General features: G+C 44.8%; 2 protein-coding genes across 2 annotated transcripts in view; both read left to right on the top strand.

Moving 5' to 3' along the window:
- TM4SF5 (transmembrane 4 L six family member 5) overlaps positions 1-2,844 on the top strand; it is a 13,006-nt gene extending 10,162 nt beyond the window's left edge. The window contains exons 4-5 of the mRNA XM_018573647.1: positions 414-600; positions 2,768-2,844. Of these exons, the coding sequence (XP_018429149.1) occupies positions 414-600; positions 2,768-2,779 (199 nt within the window). The 3' untranslated portion in view covers positions 2,780-2,844. The remainder of the gene's footprint in view (positions 1-413; positions 601-2,767) is intronic.
- Positions 2,845-14,046: 11,202 nt separating this feature from the next.
- The window catches only part of LOC108801736 (vitelline membrane outer layer protein 1 homolog), a 21,134-nt gene continuing 15,498 nt past the window's right edge, over positions 14,047-19,682 (top strand). Inside the window, exons 1-2 of the mRNA XM_018573644.1 lie at positions 14,047-14,243; positions 18,118-18,242. Coding sequence (XP_018429146.1) covers positions 14,085-14,243; positions 18,118-18,242 — 284 coding nt within the window. The 5' untranslated portion in view covers positions 14,047-14,084. The remainder of the gene's footprint in view (positions 14,244-18,117; positions 18,243-19,682) is intronic.

Below are 19,682 nucleotides of genomic sequence, written 5' to 3'. Positions count from 1 at the left end.
CCAATGAGATGCTGCCACATTATAGTGAGTAAGGCCCTGAAATGTTGCTTTCTACTGCATAAGGTGGGCCCCATATAATCAGACTGTACAATCTTCTTTAGATCTAACAAAGATTGTACAATAAGACTGTGCCATGTGTGTACCAGGTTTTCAAAAACACATAGAACAACAGCAAAGCTATAAATGTCAGATATTTTATAATTCTGTACATATAAAAAAAAAACTCAAAATAAGCAATTTTTCTATCCTTATTTCTTATCCCTTTTCAGCTTTTTTTTTTCTGGGATCAGGTCTAGGCTTATTCATAAAATAAATACATGTTTTATTTAGTACATACAGTATTTACTTGTGGCTGACATGTACCATAGGACAGGCATGTGAGTAACCCTTCCTACCTCTTTTTTTTTTCTTAGAGATAGTTATCTTTTTAACAAAACCTCTTGGGACATCTGCGTCCAGCCCCCGAACATTGTCCTCTGGCACATTGTCCTCTTCTCCATGCTCCTGGGATTGGGAGCCATAGAATTTGTCCTCTGCGCCGTCCAGATTATCAACGGCCTCCTCGGGGTCATGTGCGGGGACTGCCGGAAGAAAGAAAATGTGAGTAAACCGAGCCGGATGGTCAGTTGCGACCTTACGGTAAACCAAAACTGACACCTGTTGACAAGCCTCATGGTTTTACACTATATGGCCAACAGTATGTGGACACCACTCCAAATGATTGGGTGCAGATGCTTCCAGTAAAGGGTAGTGTTAATTTTACTGCATACGAAGACATGCAGATAACTGTACATACAGCTGTCTAGGAAGGATTTCCCCCTAACTTGTCATCAAGGGGTCACTTATAAAAGAAGTCCTGTAAAAGAAGCCTATCTATAGTTACCTACCCAATGGCCTGTGTCATGAAATGCTGCTGCCTTACTGTTCTCTGGCCATTGAATGTATTTGAACCTTCTGGGTAGGTCAAGCCTCATGCAGTGGTTCCTCCCAACTGGATTACACCTCCTGTGGTGAGGAAATCAGATCAAATCAGATATTCTTAAACCTGAAAGTGTGGAATACCTGCAGTGGCCCTGGGGAGCGATAAAGCCATAGCATTTCCATACTCAAATACATACAGGGTGTCACGTACCTGGTAGGACCCCGAGACGATAAAGGTGGCCTCCCTTGCTTTTCTTGTCCAAACACCCCTGGTAATGGTGGACTGAGGGCATATGGATGGAAGGGGGGCATGAGTGCCTGATGAAGTAGAAACACCCGGAGCTGGAGATGCAGGTGAAGCAGTCTAAAGGAAGATGATGGCAGTCACTTCCTGGGAGATGAAGTCAGCAATGGGTGAAGCAGGCACTGGTGCAGAGCAGAGCCGAAGTAAGGAGCAAGCCGGATCACGATCAAGCCGGCAGCAAGGTACAAAATCAGCAAACAGAGGCAGGGTCGGGAGCAGGCCGCGCCGGTAACGTGCACGCAAGGCAGTGCAGAATCAGCAAGCAGAAGGAAGGTTCAGATCAAGCCAAGGTCAGGGGCAGGCAGCAATCAGCAGAGTCCAAGAACAAGCCGGGTCAATATCAGGAACAACAGATTCAGGAAACACAGGAAGCAGAGCACTAGCTGAAGAACTCTCAGCAAAGGAAGGGTACAAAGCTCCTCCTTAAATAGGCCGTCTGGTGCCAATGTTCAGATTGGTGCTCGTGCATGCGCACGCGGCATAGTGCGCTTAAATTTGCAAGCACGCTTACGAATACATACAATCCTTCCACTAGAACCTCTCACATGCGTGCGCACATTTGCATGAAAATGTGTAGCCCAAAAAAAAGCAACACTTTGCTGACGCAGGGTAACTATAGATGGGCTTCTTTTTCAGCAATGGCCTTCTTTTATGAGTGACCCTGTGGTGAAAGGGTCACTTAAATGTAATGCACCTTAAAGCTAACACATAAAAAGATCTAACTACTCCAGGTGGTCATCCACCAGCCACAGGTTCATACTTACTGGGATCCATTTCTCCCTGTAGTATTCAGATACATACAAACAGGCTGGGCTTCCATAGTTTTTCCTTGATATCCAACAAGCTTTATTGCAAGAAATGCAAACTCACAAAGCTAGACTGTAGCACATCGCTTATTGCCATACCTTCTCCTCTTGCTTCAATGTGTTTCTCCCCAATAGGTTATGATGTCAGTGGAAGTCCAGCCAGTTTGCTTGTATCACAGGAACATGCATTTGAATGTGCCATATTACAGTGTCCAATCTTGTGGTAACAGTTTGAGGAAGACCCATTTCTGATTAATCATGAGTGTGCCCCTGTGTACAAAGCCAGCTCCATAAAGGGGGTTCTAGAAGGCTTCCTTCAGCTGGACCTCCAAAGCCAGCAGCAAAAGATGATACTTGGACTATAAAATGTTCTGATCACTCCAGCAGCTGGTGTGACAGTATTGGTAATACAGACCGTGTTACTGAGCCCCGGATTTCCCATTGATAAGCATGAAATCCATACTTTGGATGAGCAAGAGTGGATGTGATGGAAAAATGTGGCCAACCTTCTCATGAAATGTGACAAAGCAGCAAAAGTTAAGCAAATCAGTCATTAGCTGCTGTATAAACACCCATAAATGAACATTATTGCTTCCTTCATTGATTATGTATGATGGTATATGTTACAAACATGATCAGCGTGACCTACATATGTCATCTCCTGTGCTTTGCGTGGTCTCATAAGTATTGTGCACCTGTATTAATCCTGCTTTGTTTTGTTCCTTCATCCATGCAGAACAATGCTTGAAACAGATGGAACTCCCTCCCCGTATCTCGCCCCTTCCTCAACCTGCACTGAAAACTCCTTCTTCAATCACTAGACTCCTTTGGACTTGGGATTGTGACAAGTCTGTTAAGATTTTGACAAGTCTGTTGACTTTTTTCTTCATGTAAATTAATTTTGAAGGTCCACCCAAGCTAAGCCAGCCTTTGGTCAAGGGCAAAGGGCTGATTCTACTGTATAAGGATGTACAAGGTGAGGTCTCCACGACTGAGCCCTCATTTCTGCTCTCTCCAGCCACAGGAACGAGAGGAGTCTCATTCCATATCATGTGAGCTAGAGTCCTAAGTCCATCAGGGACCCCTTCATGATGGCCATGGTAGAGAGAGAGGGGAGCTGGGAACTTAATGCAAAACATTCCCACCTAGTCATCAAAAGAAATGTACACTGTTTCAACTATTTGTATTAAAAACAGAGGTTTGAGGGGCTCTATCTGCATTGACTTTACATGTGTTCTCCTTGTGCTTGTGTGGGTTTCCTCTGGGTACTCTGGTTTCCTCCCACACGCCAAGGTTATTCTGGTAGGATAATTGGCTCCTGCCTATATCGGCCCTAATATGTGGAATGTAGTGACCTTAGATTATAAGCTCCTTGAAAGCAGGGACTGATATGAATGAATAGTATGTAAAGCCCTGTGTAAATTGATGGTGGTATAGAAATATCTGTAATAAATAAAATACATTTGTTAATATTTGTAGAAGCCACAGTTCCTCGCCCAGTCCCCTCTGTGAAGTGCGGTGTCAGGACCGGATGCAGACACTTCAGTCAGAGTCTATATTCATGAGTTGCTATACCTCTAGCAGCCACCTTTCCCTTAAGGCTAGTACACCTACCGGTGCTTGGATGCCCCCAAGACTTAAACTATGCACTCTGGCTATAAATGTCGTAGGCGGACCCCAGGAATAAAGGAGCAGTACTGACTGGTGACTAAACAAAAGATATAAACCAAAATCAAGATAGCATAGGGGATCTGGATACAAAATATAAGACAGGAACTGGATACAAGACAAGTACAGGACACAAGATACAAGACGGTACAGGATTCAGGAAGCGAGACAGTTACAGGATCATTCAAGACAGGACTAGGATACAAGATCAGGATCTGGATCAGGATATAGAGGGCAAGGTAACGGCTTGTGCAGACAGGACTGGACTGAACTATTACGAGTCCAGAGCTCTTGAATTGTGATGCCTAAGTAAAGCACCACTAACCAATCCCAAGGCTGAAGGGTGTGCGCCCAGGCTCATTAGCTCACATTTGATGGAGAGAGGCTGATGGGTGTGTGGCCAGGCTCATTAGCCTGCAGCTGACTGAGGGTATGTGGCCACAAGCAACCACCAGAGGGATCTGGGAGGTTGGGACAGGCTCCGAACATATGGTCCCTCAATCTATGAGAGCCTCCATCTTGGGATATAAATAGCAATGAATAAATTGGGGGCCCGTATGCTTAGAGGTAGCCTATTCCTCTTTAAGCCAACATAGCAATGGCAGCTGAAGGCCCCCAGGGTGTCCCAGCAGAGATGTCACCAGCGCTGAAAGTTGAGACTTTGGTTTTATTTTAATCATTTTTAAAGCAGATCTCCAGGATTTTCAAAAGTTAACCCTTGCAGTGGGGCTATTAGGGAATGAATTAAAGCAGATATACTCCCCTGATCCTCGCTCCTGTGGTGGTCAGCACTCCCCCCCCCCCCTCCACTCCTGCTTTGGAGTGCCCCTCGGTGTCTTCATGTCTAATGCAAGTGAATGGATCTTGCATAGATGTGATGACGTCAACAGGGCTTAGAGGCTGCGGGGACAGGACTAGCCTTGCCGGATTGAGGATCAGTTGAATATATTTTCTTTATTTGCGCCCCTAGACCAAAAAGAGTCCTTAACCCTTGTAGTGTGGGACCAGCCCCATTGCAAGGGTTAACTTTTGAATATCCTGGAGTTCCTTTTGAAATAAAACACAATTTCTTACAGCCCTTGCTGATTCTGGTGGGCACGTCAATCTCTGGAGATCCCAGCTAAGCCCCAGGTTATCAGGTTATGGTTCACTCACGGTGCTTCGTCAGACTGGTTGGGGTATACGATGTTCCTCTCCAGATCTATATCGTGGCAATTCACACAAAGCAGACGGATCCCATTTAAACGGTGTCACCTTCAATGTTCCTTTCTTCAACCTGCGAATAAAGTTAAAGAAGAGCAACCTGAAGAATTCAAGGTAGCAGCAGGTACAAGGAAGTTCTGCATGTGGTCCATCAACCGGTGCAAGGATTCCTGGATGTGTTAGACCAAAACGAGCAGTGAGGGGGAAGCCCCACCGCGAGGGTTAGCTTTTGAAAGTCCCTGTTTAAAAATGTTTGTCTATATGACCCCCTCAAGGCAGCATAGCTCCCCTATAGAAGGAAGCGTCCCTTATCAGCCCTAGGGTATACATTGCCCTGAAAGGACAGATATGCAGCATGGAAGTGTGACTTGCAGATTATGAGTAATGGGTTTAATGACATTGAAATGTTTGTCTGTGTATTAAACAACGTTCTTGAATGTGCACATGGAATCCATACGCCTGAACAATTTAATAGTATTTATAGTGATCCCTCTGGCAGGGCCATCTTTAATATTGATTGGGCCCTGGGCAAACATTTTCTTGGGCCCCCTGCCACACCCTGCCCCCCGCCATGCAATTTTGTCCCGCCATGCAATATTGCCTGCTATATGCCGACAGCACTGAGCCGCGCTGCAGCTGGGAAAGATCCCGACAACGTTATCAGGATCCACCCCGCTACCTGATTGATAGCTGGCTCTGCCTCTCTAGATACAGAGCCAGCTGTGCCAGCCCCCTCCCCGGTGCTGAAGAGGTGGTCGTTGCAGACGCAGCATTAGCACTAGTTGTTGGGGTACAGGACCCCACAGCAATGACTGGGCCCGGGGCACCTGCCCCTTTTGCCCTGCCTTAAAGACAGCCCTGCTCCCTGGCCGGTTTGAAATTATGAGCCATCTCCACCAGATCTTGTGTAGGGAGCGGCTGGAGAACGGGTCACCCTGACCCTAAACAAAGTCCATCACAACTGCTCCATCCTCCTCTACTGCGCGATGAACGGTCCCCAATCACATACTGCCAGCATCATTTCAGGGCGGTAACCCAGAATCATTTTCATGTACACTTTTTCTATTCTGACCACAAGTCATGTTTAATTGCTGCAATCTTATTATACAATTATACAATTATGGGTATGCCGCTGAGGAAGTCAGAAATGGAGAAGGATTTGGGGGTCATTGTAGACCACAAACTGAAAGGTAGTTTGCAGTGCCAGGCTGCTGTAAACAAAGCTAGCAGGGTCTTGTCCTGTATTAAGAAGGGGATGTATTGCAGGGACAAGTCTATAATTTTGCCACTTTATAGATCATTGGTTCGACCTCATCTGGAGTACGCGGTCCAGTTCTGGTCACCAGTACTAAGAAAAGATGTCCTTGAGTTGGAAAAAGTCCAGCGAAGGGCAACCAAACTAATTAGGGGTATGGAGGACCAGAGCTACGAGACGAGGCTACTAAATTTAAACATGTTCACATTGGAGGTGAGGAGATTAAGGGGGGATATGATTTCCATGTACAAAATGTTTAATGGTGGTAGCAACATTAGCGATAAACTGTTTAAAATTAACTCCGTTACAAAAACTAGAGGCCATCACCTAAAATTGATGGAAAAAAAATTCCAGCACAAGGGGCGAAGGGGGTTCTTCACAGTAAGATCAGTTAGGGTCTGGAACTCACTGCCACAGGCGCTGATTTCAGCAAATAATGTGGAATTGTTCAAGAAACTTTTGGACGATTTCTTAAGGGACCGTAATATACAGGGGTACAGGTAATATACAGGGGTACAGGTAATATACAGGGGTACAGGTAATATACAGGGGTACAGGTAATATACAGGGTTACAGGTAATATACAGGGTTACAGGTAATATACAGGGGTACGGGTACTCCTAGAATGAGATCCTAATAGGTTGGACTTGATGGACTAATGTCTTTATTCAACCTCAAATACTATGTAACTATGTAACTATGTAATCTGGTTGGTGATGTCTGTGGAATGTCACCTAAAGCGGAACGCAAGCTGAAAATAACACAGTGGAAATAAATAGCCCAATCAGAGATGAAATAACAATATTTTAACTTACATTCAGCTTCAGTTCAGAGTTTTCCCCCGCAGTACATGTGTTCCGCCACTAGATGTCCATAGTCTGTTGGCCAGCTCCATTCTACAAATTGTTTCTGAGCCCGGGTCATCCTGGACCTTCCCCCAGAAGACTGTGGCTGGTCAGTGAAAGGAGAAGCAGCCCAGTGATCAGCTCATCTCTTTGTCACTCTGATTTTCTGCCACTAGATCTCCTCAGTCTGATGGCCAGCTCCATTCTACCCATTTCCTCTGAGCCCAGGTTTTCGAAGACCCACCCCCAGCCTGTGACTGGACAGTGAAAGAAGAAGCAGCCTGGTGATGAGCTCATCTCTTTGTCACTCTGTTCTCTCCTTCTATTAGGTTGAACTGATAAACTCCTTGTGCTGCTTCTTCCTTTCACACTCTAGCCCTTCTGCACAGGGAGTGCAATAGAATGATAGAAGGTCAAATAATAATAATAATAATACAGATCTGCATTGGTTTGTGTCTTCTATGTCTAGCCGCAGTCCAGCTGTACGTCTCACTTATGTCTGTTTTGTAACGTAATCTGAATTAATTATTTCATTAAAGACTTTGATGTCCTGGTTGGAGAAAAGGAGCTCATTCCTGTTGTCTTTTGTTCTTTGCTATTTCTTTCTTTGGCATTTTTTAATATTTAATTTAATATTTTTTTTAAGTGACTTCTTGTCTTAAGAAATAACGTCTATAAATGTTTGTCTGCAGAAGACTTCCGAATACTTACCTCTCCGGATGGTGGTGAGTCCTCACATTGCTGTCTACCTTTGGGAGGATCTTGAGCATTGGACAAGATTAGCTGGGTCAGATGCTTGAGACCCTCCCCAGATGTGCGCTGTGGTTCATCTTGTCACTGGCTACAACATCACAGATCACAGTATACAATGGTGAGACAATGGTGAGTCCTCATTCACCGGATACAGCATCACAGATCACAGTAGTGACATCGGGCTGGTGGGAGGGACCATACTGGCCAGTGGTGAACTCAGAATCCCACATCACAGAAGTGTGTCAGATGCTGGAAATTCTTCCGGTGGAAGTAACGGTTTGCCCACTGGAGAGAGTATAAAGTATTAAAGTGTATACTATGAGGGACTACTTCCCTCTGTCACTCACAAATACCATGTGTGTAGCTTATAATTAGTTAGAAGAGTAGGAGGCTCAGTAAGGCCTGGTTCACACCTGGGCGTTTTACAGCGCGTTCCTACGCTCTGTAAAACGCTCAACATGTGAAACCAATGATTGCCTATGGGCATGGTTCCCACCTTGGCAATTCACAGCGCGTAGGAACGCGCTGCAAAACGCCCTACGCCCAAAGAAGTACAGGATCTTATTTGGGGCATATTTGCCGCGCGTATCCATTGGGATACAGCCAGGTAGCCCTCAGAAATGCGCGTTTGTCGCGCGTTTTTATTTACCGTCTGGTATATGAAGCCCTTCCTGTTTGTTCCTTACCATGCTAAGCACGGAAACAGATCCTTACCAATGTGGTAATTCTGCTCCCCACGTCCTCCCTGGGACACCCCTTATGTTAATGAAGTAGACTGAGCACTATAATCATCATAGCAGACTGTTATCTTCAGAAGGTCCCACCACAAAGGAAAGCTCCGGGTACCTTGAGCTCTAATAGCGGTAGATTTTGGGTTTGCGCTTACACTCAGGATAGGTACCATAAAACAGCGCGACGATGTTACCTGCTCAGCCTCGCTCTATGCATCTTGTTGAATGACATCATCAGGAGACCCTGCGTCATGGACCCTGCATTAGGCGTGATGACGTCAGAGGATTTCTGACCACCGGAGCACAGGTGGGAGGAGGCCGTGGGCACTGGTCACGGAGGCTGCGAGCATTGGTCTTGGACCATGCTGTAATGGGAATTTGGTAAGCAAACCTTCTTTACATCGCTCCCCTGGACAAGCATTTCTTTACCTTTTTTCAGTCACGGCACCCTTTAAAGCCTTGGTTCTCAACTGGTGGGTCGTGACCCAAAAGTGGGTCGCGAGCCAGTGTTCAGTGGGTCGCCGCATGCCTTCCACTTTTTTAGTCGAGAGGCTTCTTAGCCTCCCCCTAGCGCAGCACTGTCAGTACTAGTGCTGAGCAGCCATTCAAAATATGCTCCCCTTTGCCGAGTGTCGACTTGAGGTGGGGTGGGCTGGGGGGTATGGCCGTGAGGAAGCTTATGTCTTCCTCACATGTCCTGTAGAGGTGCCTGGACTGACATCACATTCTGGCTCCCGGCACCTCTACAGGACATGCAAGGGAGCTGTGCAAGCAATGCACATATGGATGGAGCTCCATCACAGCACAGCAGCCCACACTGCCGTGCCTTCCATTGCAGTGCAACTTGGGTCGCAACTTAATGACCGAGGACAAATGTGGGCCCTTAGGTTACACAGTTTGAGAACCACTGCTTTAAAGTATGCAAAATCTCAAGGCACCCCAGTCTAACATGGAAAAAAAACATAAATGTAAAAAAATGATGTGTGGTCCCCCCAAAATTCAAACAAGACCCTTATTCTAGATAGGAGTCTGGTAGTAACAATTGGAGAGAAAGCAGTTGAGGTTTTTTTAGGCACTAAAATTAATTGACTAAGTCCAAAACAAAAAGATAGTAAATATATATAGTAAAATATATTATTTTTTTGTACAAAAAAGATAAAAAATATTAGTACGCAAATATATTAAAAAGGGACAAAAGACATATCGATAAAGAGGACCTCCTAACACCCATCAAGTTCCACAGCGGAATTTATAATAAACATGATCACAGAATCTCATAACATGATTGTGGCATAATCAATATAAGGATAATACAATATATGGTATGGACAATTGTAGTTTCAGGACAATAACGCTCATTCAACAGTATCGCCAATAACCTCAAGTGGAACCATATAGATGGGTGATCGTGCGATGATCGCAATGCTCTCTACGCGTTTCGCGCCACGCGACGCTTCTGCAGGAGAAGGAGGTGGTCTAAAGATCATATGAAGAAGGAACATGAGTGCTACAGCATTAGAAATAAAGATAAGATATCACCGCAGCGAAATGACAATTATCCTTACCCCCTCAGTACGCGATCATCGAATGCATTAACCAAGAAGTAGGGTGGATCAGGGAAACCGATAGTCCCAGGGTGGAGGAGAGTAAGAAACCAGTCAGGGGCTGCTCTGGTCCAATCCTAGTCCAGGTACGGGGGGTTTTGGCTGTTGAATACAATAGGTGCCAGTGAAGATTCTTCCATCCTCACTGTGGATTCCGAGATCTATGGGCTGGATTTAAGGGATTAAAGATATGTAATCACCTCCAGTAACAGGTAAAAGTTTGTTAGTGTATCCTGTTTAAAATGCGGCTTAGTACAAGTACTCAAATACTGTGCCCGTAGTACTTAGAATATGTTGTGGGGGTTTTTCAGTAAAATAAATATACTCTAAATTTGACTTTTGTTATTAGAAGCTGACTAGTGTGTCTTGTTATAATGGGCCTAATACAAGTGCTTATATGCTGGGTATGGACTGAGTCACCACCATATTTGGATTTATTTTTCTGTGATATACTGTATATACCTTCTAATGTTGATTTTCTTTTATGCAAGGCTGACTGGTGTGTGTCCTATTCAAAATGTGGTCTACTACGTGTGGTTAAATACTTTGTACTTCGTTACTACAATATTTGGTGTTTTTTTTTCCCTGTGAAATAAATATTACACATGTGCATTCAGATTCGGACGAACCTGCAAATTAACGAATTTATTAAATGCCCGAATATACTAAAACTATATTCGGGCATACATAAATTTGTTTGCAGAATGCGCGGCAGCCATATTGGCCGCCGCCGCGTTCTTCGCAGGTGCGCTGCCATCTTTGAGTATATCTTGAGTATATACTTTGAGTATATCTTGGTATCCGAATATAATGGCGCCGCCATCTTGATGTATACCATGATACACTCAAGGATGGCGGCGCGCAAGCACAGAACGCCCCAGCACCGCTCGTTCTGCATTTTCTGTGTGACATCACAGGCTGAACGAGCGGCGGCCATATTGTCCGCTGGAGCGTTCTGCGCAGGCACGCCACAATCTTTGAGTATATCTTGCTATACACCAAGATGGTGGTGCCCGAACATAGGGGTGCCACAATCTTGGTGTATACCAAGATACACTTAAAGATGGCGGCGCTTGTTCTGCATTTTCAGTGTGCGGTTTCGGATTTCGGAGGCTCGTTGCCTCCGAATCCGAAACAACAGATACATTTGTTTTCTTTCATGAAACGAATGGAAACGTTTTTCGTTTCCATTCATTTAGTCAGAAAACAAATTTTTACGCCGTGCACATGTCTAATACATATAGTCTAATGTTGATTTTGTTTTAATTAATAGCTGGCTGGTGTGTTTACTGTTCAACATGCATCCTAGTGCAAGTGCTTAAATATTGTGCAAGTAGTTAGTACAATATTTTGGTGTTCTTTTCAGTAAAATACATACATTCTAATGTTGATTTTTTTTATTAGAAGCTGGATAGTGTGTGTCCTGCTCAAAATACGGCTTACTACAAAAGCTTAAATCCTGTGTACAGGCCCACCACAATAGTTTGGAGGCTTTTTTCAGTGACTTAAATACACTGTAATGTTGATTTTTTTTGTTTTACAGCTGGCTGGTGCGAGTCCTGTTCAAAATGCGGCCTAGTACAAGTGCCAAAATACTGTGCACTGCATCACGACAATATTTTGCTGGTTTTTGTCAGTGAAACAAATACACTCTAATGTTGATTTTTTTTATTTAAAGCAGGCTGACATCTCTCATGATCAAGAAGGTCAGCAGCAGTGAGTTGGAAAAAAAAGATGGTCACTGTATTTATGATTGAGTTGGGGGGGGGGGGCTTCTAGATTCCGATATGCCTCCCTCCCACAGACCCCCACTACTAATGGACCAAGGGTTTGGGGAAGAAGCCATTGTCTTCAATAACACGGGTACAGGGTACAAGGTGCTGTGCCAGGGGGTCCCTGGATGGCATCCCACCCATGTTGAGGGCATGAGGCCTGTTATGGTTCAGGTGGTGGTGGCCCACGCTCACATTTCCTTTTCAGGCCTGCCAGGCACCATGTTTAGGAAAGGGTCTGGTAATGGGTTTTAGGGAGGACACCAAATTTGTTTTTGTTTTGTCAGTACGATATTTATGACTAGTCTCTCTGAATTAATATGCTGTAATTGTTTTTTTTTCACTACAAAACACGCCTGGTTTCTCCATCTTAGATTGAGGGCTGGGGAGAGGGAAAGGAAAACACAGAAATAATTTTAAAATACATGATGTTACCTGCAATTTGGTAAGATGTGTCACTGTGGGTGACGAGGGGAGGAGTTTGGGATTCATAGAAGGCAATGGATTTGTACAACCACAATATTAACCACTTGAGTTTCTTCCCCTGTGTACCCGCTATTAACCAGAGCTATGGGGCAATTATGATTATTATTATACAGGATTTGTATAGCGCCAACAGTTTGCGCCGCGCTTTACAATATAAGGAAGACATTACAATCACAATACAATTCAAGACAAGATGGTAAGGAGGGCCCTGACCGTGAGAGTTTACAATCTAAAAGGGAGGGGCAAGTGATACATGAGGAGGTAGCTGTGTGGGGATGAATTGTTTGAGAACATGAAGGTTGAGTGGTTAGGTTGAGGTGGGATAGGCTTCCCTGAAGAGATGAGTCTTTGGGGATCGCCTAAAGGCAGTCAGAGTGGGAGATAGACGGACAGGTTGGGCTAAGGAGTTCCAGAGGATGGGAGAGACAGTATAGAACACCTGGAGGTGAGCATGGGAGAAGTTGTCGAGGGGGCTAGAAAGCAGGAGGTCTTTGGAAGAGCGGAGGGGATGGTTAGGGTGATACTTTGACACAAGGTTTGAGATAGCTGGGGGCAGAGTTGTGGATGGCTTTGTAAGTCGTTGTTAATATTCTGAATTTTATCCTTTGGGCTATTGGAAGCCAGTGCAGGGATTGGCAGAGGGGAGCGGGGGGATGGAAGCCAGGGGAGGGATTGGCAGAGGGGAGCGGGGGGATGGAAGCCAGGGGAGGGATTGGCAGAGGGGAGCGGGGGGATGGAAGCCAGGGGAGGGATTGGCAGAGGGGAGCGGGGGGATGGAAGCCAGGGGAGGGATTGGCAGAGGGGAGCGGGGGGATGGAAGCCAGGGGAGGGATTGGCAGAGGGGGGTGGAGGATGGAAGCCAGTGGAGGGATTGGCAGAGGGGGGTTGAAGACACTGAATCAATTGGACTGAAGCATATAAAGTGTTCTTTAGAAGGCAAAAAAGCTAAGTCGAGGAGGAAGGGAGATGAGCCACACAGGGTTAACTAGGGCTTAATAAGGGATTGAAGAGGCCCTGTCACTAAATCTCAAACTAAAGTCATGCCTGAACAGAAAAGGGTTAATACTTACTCCTTCCACCACCCATGTTGCCGATATCTGCAATCTTCTAGAGCTAAGCTGGCTGAAACACCATCTGAATCTAAGACTTCCAGAAATGTTGGGTTACTGGTCCAACTCCCCACTCTGCACACTGCGCTTCCTACCTTCTGCATGACCAGTTCTTCACATTGTGGGATGTATGCAAGTGATTGATATGTTTTATGTCACACATAATAGTATTTTTGTGTTATATTTCCTCTAATATTTGTCAGGTATGTACTATGAAATCATCTGGGACGAATCCCTTTAAGTGTGAAATAATTACACAACCATTGCACGAGCTTCATCTGATAGGAATGGAGAGCTTTGCTATTGAAGGATTGAGGAGTGGTAAGGGTGTAGCAAATCCAGATGAAGCAGAAGCTCAGCAGGCGGTCTGGGAGCTGCCAATTCCACCATATGTCTAGAATTCAATCCAGACATATAATGGGTTTTTTGAGGATAATGACATTGACTCTGACTCTTCCTGCTTTTGAGTTGGTGAATGTCTGGGACTTTTTTCATCATTAAAAGAATTTCTATCAACTGCAGGAGCCTTTACAGACTTGTCCCAGGACTGCTCCGTAGTGAGAGTTGGTGCAACCAGAGCCGGTATCAATAACCAAAGGCCGAAGATACGACTGATCCAGAAGGAACATGCCCCAGACCACCTCATGGTTCATCCTCCTTTCCCTCCTCCCGATAGCTCTAGGAGAACACCCTACCATAGGTGTCCCTAATGGGGGGCCTTGGGGGGAATGGGGCCCGTTTGAATGGTGTCCTTGTGGTTATCGTGCAAGAGGATTCTCCCTCAAGGTGAGTGGCCTACACTCCAGTTATTTGAAAATGGTTCTTTATAAAGGGGATGTCTACATGGCCACCCAAATTGGATAACTCTGCTTGGCAGATGCTAGGGAGCCTAATCACATTTGGATTGGTTGTGACACTAATGCCCTGCGGATGAGGTCTCTACACCTTTGTTCCAAGCCTCGCCCCGGCACCTTTACTATAAAGTCTCGCTCTACCTTGTTGAATTTTTACATATTTTTGTATAATGCAGAAAATGCAGCATGAGGTGTAAAATTAGGCAACTGAAGCACAGAGATTTTAAAATGCTCCAAATGGAAGCTGAAAGGTTAGTGCTGGGTGGAATATCCCTTCAATTACGTTTTGTTAAAGTGACACTAAACTCAGGAGTTGAATTGGAAAAATGCATCCAGGCACTTTAACGATTCATAATAATGTATCTTATTTGTGTATCACTCGGCTGTAGAGCCTCAAATCATCTCTGAGTTGGTGCCGACACTGTCCTTCCTTCTGGAGGGGGGCTACTTTTCTTCCCCATGGTCCCTGTGTGTGTTGTAAAGTAGTCACTGCTCCAAACTCACTCCCGGGATGGACTACAATCTCCATACAAATGAGTAAACTAAACATGAGATTGTAGTTCCTCCCGGGAGTGATCTTGGAGCGGTGACTACTTTATTAACACACACACAGTGACCATGGGGAAGAAAAGTAGCCACCTTCCAGAAGGAAGGACAGTGTCAGCACCATTTCAGAGATGATTCAGTTTTCTAAACCAATTTATATAAAAATGGTGTTGGGAAAGTTGCATGAATATGTAGCTTGTTCAGGAAATTATCCAAATAGAAGTTTTGTTCACACAGATTTTTTTTTTCCGCATGTCATTTTTATTGAAAATTTTCCAACATTACAAAACAGGCAGATTTGCAGCAATTATTACAAGTTCACAGTAATGAGAAATTGCAGAGGTTTTATGCGGGTAAACATCAACAAAATAGTAAGTATAGCAACAAGCATCACATTCACGATCGAAACCATAGAGCATCATGCACGTAAATCTGACTGCAAGGGGTAAGAAGAGCATAGCATGGGCTAGTCTAGTTCATATCTCATAGGGGAACGTCAAAGGACATCTGGAGGTCCCAGTGATGCAGTTAATTTCGCCTTGTGGTACCACTCCGTTATTAAAGATTTTAAAAGTAACAAACACGTTACCATTACTGCTGCACATGTGAGATCTGAAAATATGTAGATGTGGACAAGGATATTAATGAACACATTGGCAGAAGACAAAAGTCCCAATGGTATAAGTGGCATGGAATGACACGCTCAGCAATAGTAGCATTAGAACTAAATCATGAGAGGGACAGAATAAGGAAAACTAGAGAGCAGAGGAGATAGAACAGAAAAAAGGGGGGAAGATGAAACGGAAAAGAGAGAAAAAGAGACCATGACAAGGGGGACACCAGGATAGGAGGGGGGTGAGATGTTTTATACAGTGGTGAATGATATTGTCCAGCACACACAGCTAACCCACCCTCTCTTTATTGCCTTTGAAGAAGCCAACCATTTTCTACCCCTTTCCACATAATTTATTTCCACATCAGTTGGAAACTGGGGGTAAAACGACATGGTGCAATGGTTTGAGATTTTTCTCTCTATGGCTGAGCAGAAAACTTGAAACTGCAGAGGAACCCATCACAACCAAAAGATCGTTTTTGAGAAAATATTCAAAACATCTAATATGAGGTGCACAGCAAAGTCCAGTGAAGGCAATGCTGGCCACACACACACACACACGTATCAATCTTGTGGATATTCTTCTTCCTATACAATCATTTATTTCTTGAAAGTGTAGCGATAACTCCCCACAGGGAGCCGCTGATTGCCCGCTCCTCATCTAGTCAGTCTAGGGGTTGATTTTTCAGCCGCACACATTAGCACTAACCGCCCATAAATTGATGTCCACTTCAGGATTATGATGCTACTTGAACAGTTTATTGAACATACTCTGTGGGAGAGAGGGTATAGGGTCTAGGTGTACAGGTGTACAGGCTTTCATAGCTCCAGACTCACCGGATCTTATCTTCAAGGGAATAGATCTCCACAATCCATGAAAGAACACTGACCCCGCTCTGACGTCCATCTAAGTCCTTCCATCGTTCAGGCATTCTCCTGACTGTAAGCCTCCAAGGAAGCCTCTCCTTCGGCAGCTCAGCCAATTCCCACCCCCAGGCCTCGGCCTAGCCTGGGGGGCAGGCTGAACAGGACCCAGCCCTAATCCATGGCTGGTCCAGACGAGAGAGCTAGCACATGGCAGCTCCCACCCATATATGTACACTAACCCAGCAGACACCCAGTGGTTGGCTGCTGTACTGTACACATATTACAGTGTCTCCTATTGGCTGTCCCCCAATATGACAGAGTCTCACTCCGCCCAGGGGGGGTACAGACTAGACTTCTGCGCCGTCTCAAAAAATTTGTTCCGTTTCATTTCGTTTCGTAATATCCATTATTTCGTAATTCGTATCCGAAACTCAATTCGGACAAAATACGGATTTTCGTTAGTTTCGGCACATTTTCGTAACTTTACGAACATTCGTTATGATGAAGTTAAAAAGCAAAAATACCTTTGTTAATATTGGAGTCGATGTGGTAGTTGTTTTTGTATCCGAAATACGAATTCCGTTAACGGATTCCGGATCCGAATTTCGTATTTCGGACTTTAAAAAAAACTACCACATCAACTCCAATATAAATGTACTTTGCTTTTTAACTTCAATATAACGAATGTTCGTAACGGAACGAAAATACGCCAACTTAATTTCGTATTTCCTGCCTGTGTATTGTAATGCAACCCTCAGCAGCAGCGGATCCGTATTTCGGATTAAAAAAAAAAATCTTGTCATGTTGTTCAACCTCATTTACAGGGGTAATATTAGTTCCCGTTTCAAAGAAATTCGGATCCGAAATTCGTTAACGGAATTTCGTATTTCGGATATAATTCGGAAACTGCAATTCGGATTTCGTATGCTTCCGAATCTACGAATTTCAGGAAAATTCGTACGAATTTCGATTCGTAACGAAACGAATTGCACATGTCTAGTACAGACAAGGTTAGACACCTGGGAATTAACCATGTACCTGCTTCTACAAATCCAGCCAGGCTGTCTACAGCCCCGGCTACCACTAAATGCATGGTAGTCCCATCTCAAAAGGTGATGGGCGCTACAAAAGCAATCTTTTGCCTGGACACACACAGTTCTACAGTCTTTTGGGTTCCTCTACAATTTTTCTGCTCCACCAAAGAAAGTAAAAGCACAAACCATTGTATCATTCCCCCCAATTTCCAAGTGATCCCTAAGTATATTACGTCAATATATTTAAAAAAAAACTACTCAGAAATCACCTCAATTTGCAATTAAAAGACACAATTCAATTAAAAAAGATTATAATTTTGGTCAATTTGTATTTTTTATGTGATTCCAGGGTTTCCTTAAACGGTTACATTGTGTAGTTTGGGATTGGGCATAACACAATCTTTGATTCTAATCCAATGGGATGAATCTTTGAAATCTTTTTCATTGTTATAGAAGGGAGGAATCACCTGTTGGGTTTAAACATTTAGGGCCAGTTCCCTGTAATATAATAGAGGTTCCATGAAGAGCCTAGCAGCAGGCTGAGCCAATGCTACCACAGAGAGGATCATGGGAGGCAGGCAAAATGAGACAATGATACTAAATAAAGTTTTATACCTTCCAACTCAGAAACTAATCTGCACATCCAGGATACCTTGTTCTGGTTGATAGACCGCATGCAGAACTTCCTTTGTACCTGCTACTATCTTGAATTTTTTTAGGTTGTTCTACTTGAAATGTATTCGCAGGTTGAAGAAAGGAAGAACATCGAAGATGACACCGCTCTAAATGGGATTCGTCTGCTTTGCGTGAACCGCAACGATACAGATCTGGAGAGCAACACCGTGTACCCCATCCAGTCTGCCGAAGCACCGTAAGAGCACCATAACCTGAGGGCCTCTTGGGTTTGGGGCTTAGCTGGGATCTCCAGACATTTAAGCGTCCACCAATATCAGCAAGGGCTGTAAGAAACTGTGTTTCATTTAAAGCTGATCTCCAGGATTTTAAAAAGTTAACCCTTGCATTGGGGCTACCCCCGCGCTGCAAGGGTTAGCAGCTTGTTTTGGTCTAGGGGTGCAAATAAAGAACTTATGCTTACCTGATCCTTGATCCCACCTAGACTGGTCCCTGCAGCGTCTTGTTTCCCCAGGCTCCGGCGGTCTAAGCCCCACTGACAACATCACATCTATGCTGGGTCCATTCACTTGCAGCAGACCACTACCGCTGTTACCTGCCGGCGGCCATCTTGGTGATGGACACTGGCAGAGAGGTCGGGATAAGGTCCCCTCCTCTCTCTCTCTCTCTCGAGCAACTGTTGGGCTCTTGGCCCATGACCCAGAGGGGGGGTGAAACAAAAATGACTGTCAGTCATTTTGGTGTCACCCCTCCAATTGTGTCACACTGGTGCAGGCCGCACCGACCCCCGGCACCCCTCCTAGTGACGCCACTAGTCTATCTTCTTTTTTTCGATCCCTTGACCAAAAGAAGCAGTTAACCCTTGCCATGAGGGGGTAGCCCCACTGCAAGGGTTAACTTTTGAAAATCCTGAAGATCTGCTGTAATGCAAATTTAGGTGTACTCTCACCCCTGCCTCTGGTAACACAGTGTTGCTCCATGTGTATGCTAAGTATTGAGACTGGATTCACACTTCTTCATCAATGCATTGATGGAAGTCACCATCCACACAGTTGGCTGAAAACTGGACCCCCCGGGCCCCCCAGCATTCCCAAAATTCAAACAGCAATGTTGGATGATCAGCTTCTAGGGCTTATTAACCCCTGTGTGTAACCCCTGTGTGTAACCCCTGTGCGTTTTTACCCTTCAATTAAATCAATGGAAAAGCAGCAAAGCCAATGTCCATACCCATCAACTCAGGAGTGTTACAGTGCACTTTGTACTGCATGGCATTGCAAGTCATAATGCACATCAAGGCATGTTGGCACAGCATTTGTTGAGCTGCATTATGCAATATGTCCCATTGACATGTATTTTGATGCATTTCCATTGATTTCAATGGAAAAACACTCAAGGAGGAAGCACAAAGGTCTAAATCCAGCTTCAGAGGTTAATTTTACAAATACATATAGAACAACACCCCCAGCAGGTGCGTACATCAGGTTTTCTCAACCAGGGTAACGTTGCACCTTGGGGTGGCTCCTGGCATTGTCAGGGGTACCTTCAAATTTTTGGCGGACTTCTGATGTGAAAGTGGGGACTCTGATGTGAAGGGGGGAGGAGCGCTGATCTTAAAGGGGACTCTGGGGTGAAGGGGGGGGGCTCTGATGTGAAAGTGGGGGCTCTGATGTAAAAGGGG

This window comes from Nanorana parkeri, unplaced genomic scaffold (genome assembly GCF_000935625.1).
Source record: "Nanorana parkeri isolate BGI_ZX_2015 unplaced genomic scaffold, ASM93562v1 scaffold2471, whole genome shotgun sequence".
In the NCBI taxonomy this organism is placed as follows: Eukaryota; Metazoa; Chordata; class Amphibia; order Anura; family Dicroglossidae; genus Nanorana; species Nanorana parkeri.
The sequence above is the reverse complement of the archived record's forward strand: the minus strand, read 5'-3'. Positions and strand labels throughout refer to the sequence as shown.